The sequence below is a fragment of the Mus caroli genome, chromosome 2 (genome assembly GCF_900094665.2).
Source record: "Mus caroli chromosome 2, CAROLI_EIJ_v1.1, whole genome shotgun sequence".
In the NCBI taxonomy this organism is placed as follows: Eukaryota; Metazoa; Chordata; class Mammalia; order Rodentia; family Muridae; genus Mus; species Mus caroli.
In genome coordinates, this window is record NC_034571.1 from 10346270 (window position 1) to 10358744 (window position 12475).

Here is a 12475-nt window from a genome sequence, read left to right on the forward strand (position 1 = left end):
AGAGAGAGAGAGAGAGAGAGAGAGAGAGAGAGAGAGAGAGAGAGAGAGAGAGAGAGAGAGAATGCCCAGAGTACTTGTTCTTTCTTATTCAAGATTTATGACATTCTACAATGGTAAAAATGAAATATTGGCATAAAAACAGATATATCAATGGAAGTAGGTAAATTTCACAAATAAATAAGTCTGAATATCTTTTCAGCAAGTTTCTTACAAAATTTTAGATAGATATATGTAAAGTACTTTTGATAGGTTCAATATACTAACTTTGAACTTTACCTCACACTTTAAATATATACAAAACATAATTATTTAAAAATGGCTCACAGACCTAGATAGAAGCACTAAGTTGTAAATCTCCTACACAAAAACAGGAAATCTTAGTGATCCTGGATTTGGTAAAGTGTTTGTAATTTTCCACAGAAAGTATGAAAATTCAATAAACTTGAATTCAGCAAATTGTAAAACTTTCATTATTCACTAGTTGTGAAAGATGTTAGATACGCATTGACCATATGATCTAGTCATTTCCATAGATCTTGTCCCCAAGAAATAACAACGCACACTCACAACGATGTGTACATGACTGTTGGTGATAACTTTATTAGTAGCATCCACAACTATAGATGACAAAGTTGTGTATAAACAGGTGAGTGTGTAAACAGACTTACATTACACTTACATTATAGCCAGATAAAATTTAAAAGTGATTATTGAGACAGAAACACAAATTGATCTTAATAGTTTCATTTTGAGAAAAAGAGCAAGACAGCACATGGATGTACATAAACATGATTTCATTTATATAAAATTCTAAAAAAATGTAAACAGTCTATATTGTAAAAATGTAAGCTAGTCTATAGAAAAAGCAGATCAGGAATTCTGAGGAAGTAGGGTAAAAACATCAAGCAGTAAGAAGGATTAAGTGATTATAAATTAGTACGGGGAAATATTTGGGGAGAAATGGAGACACATGTTGGCAGTGGAGATGGCTTCCTGATCATGCTCAGGTCAAAACTTTGCCAGTGTACACTTTGAATGCCCTTGGCCGGGCGTACGTCCGTTATAGAGAACGAGCTTCGTTTTCTTCCCTCTTTGTGTTTGCACACGGGGGAAATGGCTTGATAGTCAGACATGAGAGTTTGGATGCTACCTCTGCTCCTATAATGCAACCTTACGTAAATTACAGTTTTGTGTCTCAGATTCTAGTTCAATGTTAGTAAAATACTTTATGGGAGATAAGAATGGATGTGTGCATGGCTGCAGTAAAGGTACTGATGTATGTTTTATCACTAAGCCCATCCCATTCCCCTCTTCTAAGTGGATACTCTTTGTGAATTTGATGTGTGATTGTGATATGTAGGGAGGAATGTATATACTTTAAGGTGACAGAATGGCACTGTTTTAGCTTATTTCTCCTTTATGCTAAAATGTTAAGACTATTGTTATTTTATCTCTCTATAGCAAGTTGCTTCTAACTGCTGTGTTAGTTTCTACATTATGTACCTGGCAAATTTAACTCATTAACTTCCCAAGGTGAAAAGATCCTTGTCTAATCGTCTACCTTAATATTTGACTCCTGGAAGTTCTCTGGCTCATAAATCCTGAAATAAGATGACTGGGCCAAAGGAGAACTGTGTGACAAATTTCACTCAGCACTTCCAAAGTGTTGAATTCCTAATGCTGGGAATTAATCATATTACTAACTATTACCAATACAATGGATGTAGCATTTACTCCAATTTTCACTTCTCAGTTTACTAATAAGTTTGAGCAATTCTTGTTGTTATTAGCTACCCAGGCTTTTCCTTTGTAAACAGCATCTGTATTGATATTTTCTCATTTTAAAAATTTTACATTTTGATGGGCAGTCCCTTGAACTGTCTGTCATGAGCCTATGAGTATTGAGAAGACATTTCGTGAGAAGAAATACTTCATTTTAATATGTCACACCTGCCATTTCTCAGCTTAGTTACTTAAAATAATTATCTTTGCTACGTGCAGAAGTACAACCTGTAACGATGTGTTTCCCCCCTTTGGAGTTGATGCTGTGACTTTGTATTCCTTGAGTCTATCTGGAGTCTGCTTCTCATCTGACATGGTGCTGTGCAGGCACATATTTCTTCCCGTGCAAAGATCTGGGTTCCAACATTCTCTGTTAAAGAGTTTCACTGTTTCCACCACACAAGCAGTGACATCTTTATCATATGCCACTGGAGTATTTTTATAAAGCCAAACATTACCCTAGAAGAGTAATGACACAGAGTAATAAAAGGTCAAGAGGTATTTTATCCACCCTTCAGAACCACACATAAACAGGAAATACTGAATACACCTGGATTTGGGGGTTAAGTATAGAGAAGGACTCTTACTAGGTCTATGAAATATAACAGATTCTCACAATGTCTTCAATGTTTAATAGCAAAATAATGCTTTTATATAATACTACATAAATAAAATATTGAATATGTCACATCAAAACTATACTTCTGCAATAGTCATAAGATCATAGCATACCTGTTATATGCATTTTTCTCAATTTTCCCAAAGTTTTCTGAATTTCCTGGAATGATTAAGAATATATGACAAGATACAGCATTTATTAGCAAGATTTTTTTTGGAAGCAAGTAAAAACGTTCAAGCAGAAATGAGTCTGATTTATGGCCCAATTCAGTATTCCATGCAAAGAAAGTTCTCAGGAACAATGGTCTTGGGTATCTGTTGAAAGTCCACACATTTACTAGGTTTAAATGTACATGTACAGTAAAATCTGTCTTGAAACTCGTGTTCTACCTTCTCTTTTGGCTGGGAGTTTTAAAAAAAAATAGCTCTAGTTTTGTCTACAGAGTCCTCCTCTTTTGCATGTAGCACTGTGGATGGTGAACTTGTATATGTATTTTCCTTCATATTTGGAAAGAAACTATTTCTGAATTTTATTGTTCTGTTACATTGTCCAGTGATGCCAAAAAACAAAAAACAAACAAACAAACAAAAAACAAAAAACAGAAAATAAAATCAGGCAAGCTGGTATCTCTCCTAGAGCCTAGAAGCATGTGGCATCCTAAAACTCCTAACTGAAAGTCTACCACTACCTAGTACCAGTATTCAGACTACCTCTCTTTAATGGCTATCAATGAACGGGAATTTAATAGCATAATATAAGATCCATCCCATCTACCAGCAGTTACACAATGCTCGCCACACAGAGAGTCTTCCACAGTGCTTTCAGATTCAATGTTGTTAATCTACAAGTCTACAAGGAGTTGATGGTTATTTTTGTGTTTGGATCTTGATGGAAGGTTGAGCTATTATTATCCACCATTACGAAACAAAAAGAACTGAGTTTCGTTTTACAATTTATGTAGCTACATATACTGATATACTGAATTATCCTAATTCATATGCTAGCACATTTTAGAATATGTGTAGTCATGTTGGGTTTTGTTTTTGGTGGTGGGGGTGGGTAAGGGCATTATGGCAAATCTCTGGGGGACAAAGGGAAAGCCATGCTTTCTCAGGTAGGAAGAAGCCACCCACTTCTGTTAGATGTGGATTCTTCTAAAGATAGTTTGAGTAACAGCCAGAAGCCTGAAATTATGGTAAATCACAACTACAGACCCATCTGGGAAGGAAAATCAAAGGAGGAACATGTTGGAGACATGCAGATGACATACAACGCATCCAGTTCATAGCACCAAGCAACAGTTTTTACAAACAGCATGTCAGCTTTGGGAACTGTGAACCATCAGTCACAGTACTCTTTGTGCCATGGCAGTGATTTGCTGGAAGTGTCACACTATAATCAAAGGACCAAATCATCATCATCATCATCATCATCACCACCACCACCATCATCACCATCATCTCCAAGTTCCACCTTTAGCTCTATAGATTAAGCAACATGAGATCTAATCACAGCACACAGGAAATCTCGGGGCATCTTCTGACTACTGTCTATGTTAATCCAGGTAGAGTTGTAAAATTTCAGATGTGCTTAGGTTTGGCAGCACAAACATGAGACAAGAAATAAACTGATGATATTAATATGTGGGGAAGTCTGTGCTTTTCTAGAAATTTCAAAAATTCCTTTTCTACTGATTTATGTTGAAACAGGGCTGTCATCGTGATATTAACCTCACATTATTTTGAGAATTTCTGAAACCCATGTATGTGACACTAGAGTTGTCTGTCTGTCTGTCTGTCTTGATATTCTAGAGAAAAAAGTCTCTGGAGTTAAAATAGCATCTTACATAGGAAAACACTAAGTAAGCTGGAAACTTCCTGACAAGATATAATATTTGCTAGAATAATTTGTAACATCTCCACATAGACTATTTAATAATTTATGTCACTGTAGTCTCCTACTTTCATTTTTCAGTCATATTTTGCCAACACCATCAAAAAGACTTTGTTTCTACTTAGCACAAAATACTTTGAGAAACATTTTTGTTAACTACAAAAATAATAGTATTCTGGTGTACTTTTAAAAAGTTTTTTTTTCCTTTTTTTTTTTTTTTTTTTTTGCTAATAGCATGACTGAAACGTGACCAATGTTGCTAGGAGTTTATTTAAAGCTAATTAGGTGCATTAGCAGCAGCATAAAAGAGCCTCTATTCATCAGAAGAAAATGATAAATTTGATTTTATTTAACAAAAAGCCTTTTACCCTTTGCAAAATATTTATATATGAACTTCTGATAAATTTCTAAAGCTAATACGTTTGATTTGCTATAAAAGAATGAAAGAGATGTAAACTTGAAACAACATTACAAATGTTAAATACAAGGTGACATTGTATCAGAATGAAGAATTCACAGGGTGCTGTCTCTTCAAAAAAGCACTTGATAAACAACAAGCTGGCTCAAGTAAGAATTAAAGAGTAAAATTTATAGTTTTCTTGGCATGTGGGCCTCATCTCCTATGCTCTTACTTTTTGGGAAAATCGATAGATGGACAGAATATACACACATAAGCATGCAATGTCAAATAACTTAATAAATAAATGTGCTTACATTAAGAGGTGTCAGTGGGACATTAGTAAGAGGTGTAAAATGTTCATATTTAACATCTACTCAAATTTTACTCAAAACTGATGCTTAGTTTATGAGTGTAATTTCTCATGAAAGCATTCATCCCTCCCTGGAGCGATGAGTTAGGTATGTCCATCCTAAGCCTTCCTTGTGATGTGATTGGCTCTGAATTACTCACACTTCACGAGTGTGGACAAAAGCTGCCACGCTCATGCACTGTACTCTCTCCCTACACAGAGTTTTTAGGGTAGCCTCACAATCTCCTTCCAGCATGCTCATTTGGATCATCAGAACCAAGGGAACAGCTTTCTCCCGCTGTTCCGTTTCTTTTACTCAGAATCCACTTAATGTGCCTAAGAATTGGTTCATTTACTAGTTTTAATTGTGAAATTAACTCTTCCCTGAAATAGGTACATTGAAGTTGATTCTACTGGGATCAGATTTAACCACCCCTGTCTATGATCCTTTCAGCACTGTGTTCATAACTGGCATGATGATGCTTGTGGTATCTTATCAATTAATGGCACACACCTGCTTTTCTGTCAGTGACAATATCTTCATATCCTCCAATGGAGGATGGTCCTCGGGTCTATCAAATAGATGTTCACTATTTTTTAAAAAATCAGATGAGTAACTTTATGGATAAAACATGTGAGAAGCAGTAGATATTTGAACTACTTTATGTCATTGAGTTGATCCTGTCAGTGGAGAGAGAATTGCAGAATCCCAAAGTAGGGAGCTCAAATACAAACTGATAAAGGTAAGGAAAATATAGACAAAAGAAGTGAAGACACGCCCCAAATCCAACAAAACCCCCACCCAACTAACGTCACAAGCGAACTGAATCAGAAGCAGGCACATTGCTAAGTAAAAAAAGACTTTTCTTCCTGAATCATCAAGGGTATTTTGTTTCTGTACTCTACTAGGAGGGAGAATGGGAAGGATTTATTTATAAAGGAAGAGCTGTGTGTAAAAACTCGGCGCATGATTCAGACATTCTCTTCAGAAAGGGTCTTTGGCACAATTGCACAGTTTCATTACCACTCTGATAAAGGTGGGAATGGCTATCATGGATAGGAACAAGGAAGCATTCTGAGAGACCCTGGCTCAAATCAAATTCTATGATGATTTGAAAAATTATCTCATTTTACTTATCCAAGTCTGATGTTTTGGTCTCCATTCTCAGAGAAGGAACGTTGAAGGTGAGAATGAGTGACTCATGGAGGCTGCAAAGTGAGTGGGGGCGGGTGGCTTTGGTCTAGACAAGTGGGAGAGCGCCTTTGTAATTCATGCTTTCTCTGTTCCTTCTTCTATTCGCTTTTGGAGATGCTGTGACACATCCACTCCACCTACTGAAATTATTCTCCTTCTAAGAAACGTTAAGCCGTTTCACATTTGCTGAATTGTAGTTTGAGGATTCCTCTCATATGGAGCTGGAGCATTTGGCTGTATTCTTTAGGCATCTGGTGGAAACCATGCTTAGGTAACATGTTATCATAGTAGTGGTGACTGAGTGGGGTGTCTTCGATAGTCTTAGAGAAAGGCCAGAATCCGTAGAGCTTCACGTTTTCACACAGTTCCACAGCGACACTTGCAATCATCAAGCCCGTGGACAAGCGGTATGCAGTCACCCCTTTAGTTCTCCAGAAAAGAGCGAGGTGTCTCAGGTACCTGGGATGGAAGAAGAGAACCTTTTGCCTCATTTTTGACTCTTTGAGTGTTTGGTAGACTTTAAAAGAGATGCCTGTGTTGGCCCGATAGGAAAATGCTGGCAGGAGGAGGAATGCATCTCCATAGGTGGAGATGTCCTCCAGAAACTGTGCTTTCTTCTCCTTCAAATTCTGGTACCTGCCAAATTAAAAAGAAAGGCCGGTCACAGTACAGAAGTAATAATAATAATAATAATAATAATAATAATAATAAATATAATAAAGGCCACTCACAGTACAGAAATAACAATAATAGTAATAATAGTAATGATAATGATAATAATAATAATAGTAATAATTTTGGTTATACGGTATTGAATATATATTTGGTCAAAATGCAACTGCTTATATCCATTATTTTAAAAAGTCAAACCACTGAGTTAAAAACATTGATCAAATATCAAGTAAGTATCAAAGGCCTGCCTTCATTCTTCTTTCTTGAGCGACAAAGACTTATTGCTAGACAGACATTTCTTCTATTATTTCATATTACCACACAGCAATGTTATCTAATGTTGCTTTGGCCCCTTAATACTGTTAAACTTACATCTAACCAAATACCATAGCCTATATGTATATATTATTTAAAAGTTATAATTTATACATTTTATACATATTTATTCAACAAATAGAAGTTTTGTTTAAAAAGCCTATGCCTGCCTGAAATATGTGTGTGTGTGTGTGTGTGTGTGTGTGTGTGTGTGTGTACTGGCTTTAGGCTATCATTTTCTTATCCTTCACACACCTTAGGAAAAACTCTTTTATGTAACATTTCACAATTAGCTTGTGGAGACAGCTACGCTGTTTTTTCACTCTGAGATTCTAGAACAATTTAAGGAGTCTATTAAATTACAAATGATTAGTAGTCTCTTTTTGACAGAAAGTATATGTGCAACTTATATGAACGAATGGATATTCTATAATAGCTACATTGCAGAAGAGGGCCATGAAAAATTATTCTAAATAACAAACTATCCAAAATGAAAGCAAGCAGTGCCTTCTCAGGCTATGTGGGGGCTTCCTCCAAAACTTTTTAAAAGACAGTTTTGTCATGAAAGCACTGACCACCAAGGGAAGGATGTAAATAACCTGAAGGCTCTGAAAGCAAATGGAAGAAACGGAATTCTCTAATTTTTAAGTTGAAGAGATAAATTCTCCTTTGATTAGAAACATGTAGCTCATGACACTAAAAGCACAACTGAGTCACTCTTCTGATAGAGCACATACTGCATGAGATGTCAAACTCTGTGGATGTATTCTTTTGTGTTTCCCCCAGAATCCAGCTCAGCCGTGTGTCACACCATGTGGCCTGTCAGCCTCAGCAGTGGGAGGATTGTGTGAAGTGATCAGAAAGTGTTCTGAGGAGTGGTGGAACTTGCAGTCACTCACTTCAGTGTTATAATGCTGGGATTGACAGTCACAAGATTTGTTTTGCTTCCAACATCTTTACTAGCACTCCCTGTGATTGGGGGGAGGTTACACCTGGAAAAAAGAAGAAAAACATGTTCAAAATACAATCTGCAAAAAGCAGATGTTTATGCACACATATACACATACATACACACACACACATACATGTACACTCATACACAAATATACACACACATACGTGCACACACATACAGACACACACATGTACACACATACTCACATACACATACAGACACACGCATACAGACACATGCATTCACACATGTACAGACATACAAACATATACTCACACAAATTCAGACACACATATACACAAATATATACATATACACACACAAACATACACACACATATACACATACACACACATAAACAAACATACCCACTCATATATACATACACACATATAACATATATACACACCATACACACATACACAGACATACACAGATACACAGACATACACACTCATACACACACATATACTCACACATACAGACATACATACCCACACATACACACACGTACACACATGTACACACATGCACACACATAGACAATACACAAACATACCTACTCATATATACATACACACAATATAGCACATATACACACCATACACACATATACACACATACATACACACATATAATAACACATCCACACTCTTACACATATACTCATACACACATACACACAAAGAGCACACATAAACACTCATACACACATAAACACACATACACACCCATTCACATATACACACATGTGCACACACACACGCACACACACTTGATAACTGTTATAATCTCAGAGGAAACCAGTGCTGTGACAAGAACCTCAGAGCCCACCTGCTTGCCACTTAAAAATAACCAAGTACAAGATGTACTTGTTTCAACATTGTACAACATACATCAATTTGATAAGTGATTTTAATATTTTCATTGACATTTGTAAGTACTAAGACCAGAGATTTTGAATATTTCCCACCATGCTTCTGAAGGATTTTCAAGTTTTTTTTTTTAATTGAAGTTGTGACTTAGACCAACTGTATAGATAAATGCTGATTCCATTCTTGAAATGGAATGATCCATACAAAGTTAAAGAAGCCAAGGTACTGAAAATGTAATAATAAAGTCTCCCAGAATAAAACCTACATAGGAACACTAGTATCTCCTGATCTCCATATGGATAACTTTGTCACCAAATTAGGTTATTTATGAAGGAATCCCTAGTGTTTTGTAGCAATTTTCTTCCCACTATCCTAAATATTTTTCATTGGGAAGCCATGAACAATGCTAATTTGAGTATACTCCAATCACATCAAAATGAGGATATTTTTAAAATTCCCATTAGAGCATTTTTAAAAGGAGGAGCATGGAAAGTAAATACTGAGTGTCCCCAGGAAAGCTGTGTACAGCCCACGCCATCTGCAATGTGGATGCAGCTGCAGGACTCTGCTCCACACCTGATGAAACACGGAATAAATGAAATATATCCCTCTCACTTTGACATAAAGTATACATCAGAAAAAATGTATTCATTATAGACAGGGGTCACAGAAAGGACCTTATCAGTGGCCTCCTGTAACAAATCACAGACACATATTCTTTTGAAGTCTCCGAAGTGGTTCATTGTGGTTTGAGACAGGCTCTTCCTTTGTAGCCCAGGCTGACTGGGGCTTACTCTGAACCCTAGGTTGGCCTTAGACTCTCAAAGATCCTTCTGCCTCTGCCTCTCAACTGTTGAGATTGCATGCATGAGCCACAATGCCAAGCTTAAAGGTGGTTTCTAATATAACTAGAGACATCGTGGAAAACGTGGGTGTGCATCCTTTTACATGCATGTGTGTATAATAGATGTAAGATATTTGTGTAAAATACACACACAGATGTAACATTATAGCTATAGCATACTATATAATGTAGTTACAGCCATATGTGTTCCTTAAACACTTAATATGTAGCTCCCAATGTTTGGAATAAAAACAAATGGGCAACTTCTCTGTGTGATGAGCAAGCACAGGCAAAATACGTACAGGCTTAAACACTAAGTGCATTTTAATGACATCCACCATATGTAGCCCTAATTTTGCTTCTAGTTTGAATGGTCAACTTCAGAAGAAAGAGCATGTTCAGAAAAATCCTATTGTCAGCTAAAGCAGAACCTGGAAAGCCAGGGCTTGTCTTAAAGTTATAAATCAACAATCTGCTGAGACTTTTTCCGAGACTGTAAGCCTAAATTGTTCTTTCTATGGCTGCTATAAAGAAAAATTAATGCTTTTGCATAATACTCTCCACAGATGTTGGGGGATTTTAAGTCTATAAAGGGCCTCTCACATGAACCATTATTTATCTTCATTGTGACCACCACCGCCTCCACCACACACACACACACTGAGGTTTGGAAGAATAAATAATGCATTCTGATAGTGATCTTGTCAGTGAGAAACCTGAAGAGTACAAACATTGTTCTGTAAAGAATTCAATGAGTGTTCAATAATTTCTAGACCATCAGATCAACTATTGTGTATTTATTGCCAATATAAATTACAAACACAAGGTAAGTGAGGGAGAAACTATTTTTTGAACGCTGTTTTGTGGCTGTTGTTCATCTGTAGGACAGTAGTATTAAATCCACAGGGACCAAAGTATCTCAACAAAATTGATGTTCTCAGAACAGGAAGATGTAGACTTCTTCTGCTCCCTCTTCTAAGTCATATTACAGGGAAGTCACCTCTGTCATATCCTAAAGTAGGATGTTTTATACCAAATATTAGCATGGAGCACACACAAGCCAACTTTATGTCTGTTTTCATAAATTACCTTCACATCAAGCAAAAATACTTTACAGGACCAGAATTGAGCATATATGTGTAACATACATTATTTTTTTTCAAGCTGGAAAATGGTGGTGGTGGTGGTGGTGGTGGTGGTGGGGTGTGTGTGTGTGCGCAAAACAAATAGGTCAGCATCTTTCCTAGTGTTACTGAAGAGTAAAATCCCTTGCAATGGTCTATGAGAACAAAGATCTTCAAGGTCAGAGAAACGGTCCTCCTTTCCAAGAGAACCCTGACACCCTCTACAGGCTGTAGGCTCTGATAAGCTCCAGAGTCCCAAACCCTACTGTGATTTCACAGTCTCTCCTTGCATGTCCTTATGGTACTGATGTGAACCTGCTCAGGAACTCATGAGTCCATGACCTTCAAGAAGGCCTACCTGGGCAACCTGTAGATGCTAGCAATGCAATCACAAAGACAAAGGCAAAATTGACACAGGATGTGCTCCTGGTATCCTTTAAAGCAGTCAATAGCTCCTGGGTTCCCAAGAAACCATCTTAGCAGTACTCACCTGAAGACGAAGTCAGATTTATCAATTTCTGCTCCGCAGAGAGACTTGTTTAGAATTCCCCCATTACCAACCACTGCACACTGGTTATAGGGATAGTCCACAAAAGGCTGCGACTGGTGGGAGAGAGGGGAAACCAATCAACACAGGCTTGCTTAACAACTAGAAGCAAGGCTACAACGTGGCTCAGTAGAAGATATCCAATTCCCAGGACCCTTACAGAAAAGAAGCCACAAATACCATTAGCTGGCTTCCAGAAGCTTGGCATTTCCTGTGTGTTTAGGAGAAGGAAAAAGAGTAAGAAAAAGAAACAGAAGCAGACTTTAGAGGGGGTAAAAAACAGAAAAGCACCACAGGGGCTACAGAGATGACTCCTTTAGTAAGAGCATTTGCTGTGAAAAGATAACTGAGTTCACATTCCCAGCTCCCATGTAAAACCATAGACATGCCTGCAATCTAGCACAGGGCATGAAGAGGCAGGTGAATCCTGGGAGCTCCAGTTTCTGGTCATCTGGTCTAAGTTAAGCAATAAGCTCCAGGTTCCATGGGAGGGTCGTGGGAGTCTGAAGACATAAGGTAGAGAGCAGTCCAGGGAGACATCGGGATGACTTCTACATATATGTGTGCCTTCATGGGTGCACACCACCCCCAATCTAACTAATTAAATAAATGCATACCATTATGGTCAACTTATTGCAACATAGTTTTTATTTTTTAATCATGTAAGTTTGTTATATTCCTCTTGGGAGGGATAAATACTACATAAAATGTAACAGAATGGAGGACTTGAAAATTATGCTTGTATATAAACTGTAATATAATGCTTCTATTGAAGCTAATTTATCATGAAACTCAGACTGGTCTCAACATCACTATGTAGCTGAGGATAGCCACTATGTAGCTGAGGATAGCCACTATGTAGCTGAGGATAGCCACTATGTAGCTGAGGATAGCCACTATGTAGC

The 12475-nt window shown here is 37.2% G+C and overlaps 1 protein-coding gene across 1 annotated transcript in view; it reads right to left on the reverse strand.

Moving 5' to 3' along the window:
* Nucleotides 1–584: 584 nt before the first annotated feature.
* The window catches only part of St8sia6 (ST8 alpha-N-acetyl-neuraminide alpha-2,8-sialyltransferase 6), a 138274-nt gene continuing 126383 nt past the window's right edge, over nt 585–12475 (reverse strand). The window contains exons 6-8 of the mRNA XM_021156593.1: nt 11514–11626; nt 8125–8217; nt 585–6874 (exon numbers count right to left, since the gene is read on the reverse strand). Of these exons, the coding sequence (XP_021012252.1) occupies nt 6406–6874; nt 8125–8217; nt 11514–11626 (675 nt within the window). The 3' untranslated portion in view covers nt 585–6405. The remainder of the gene's footprint in view (nt 6875–8124; nt 8218–11513; nt 11627–12475) is intronic.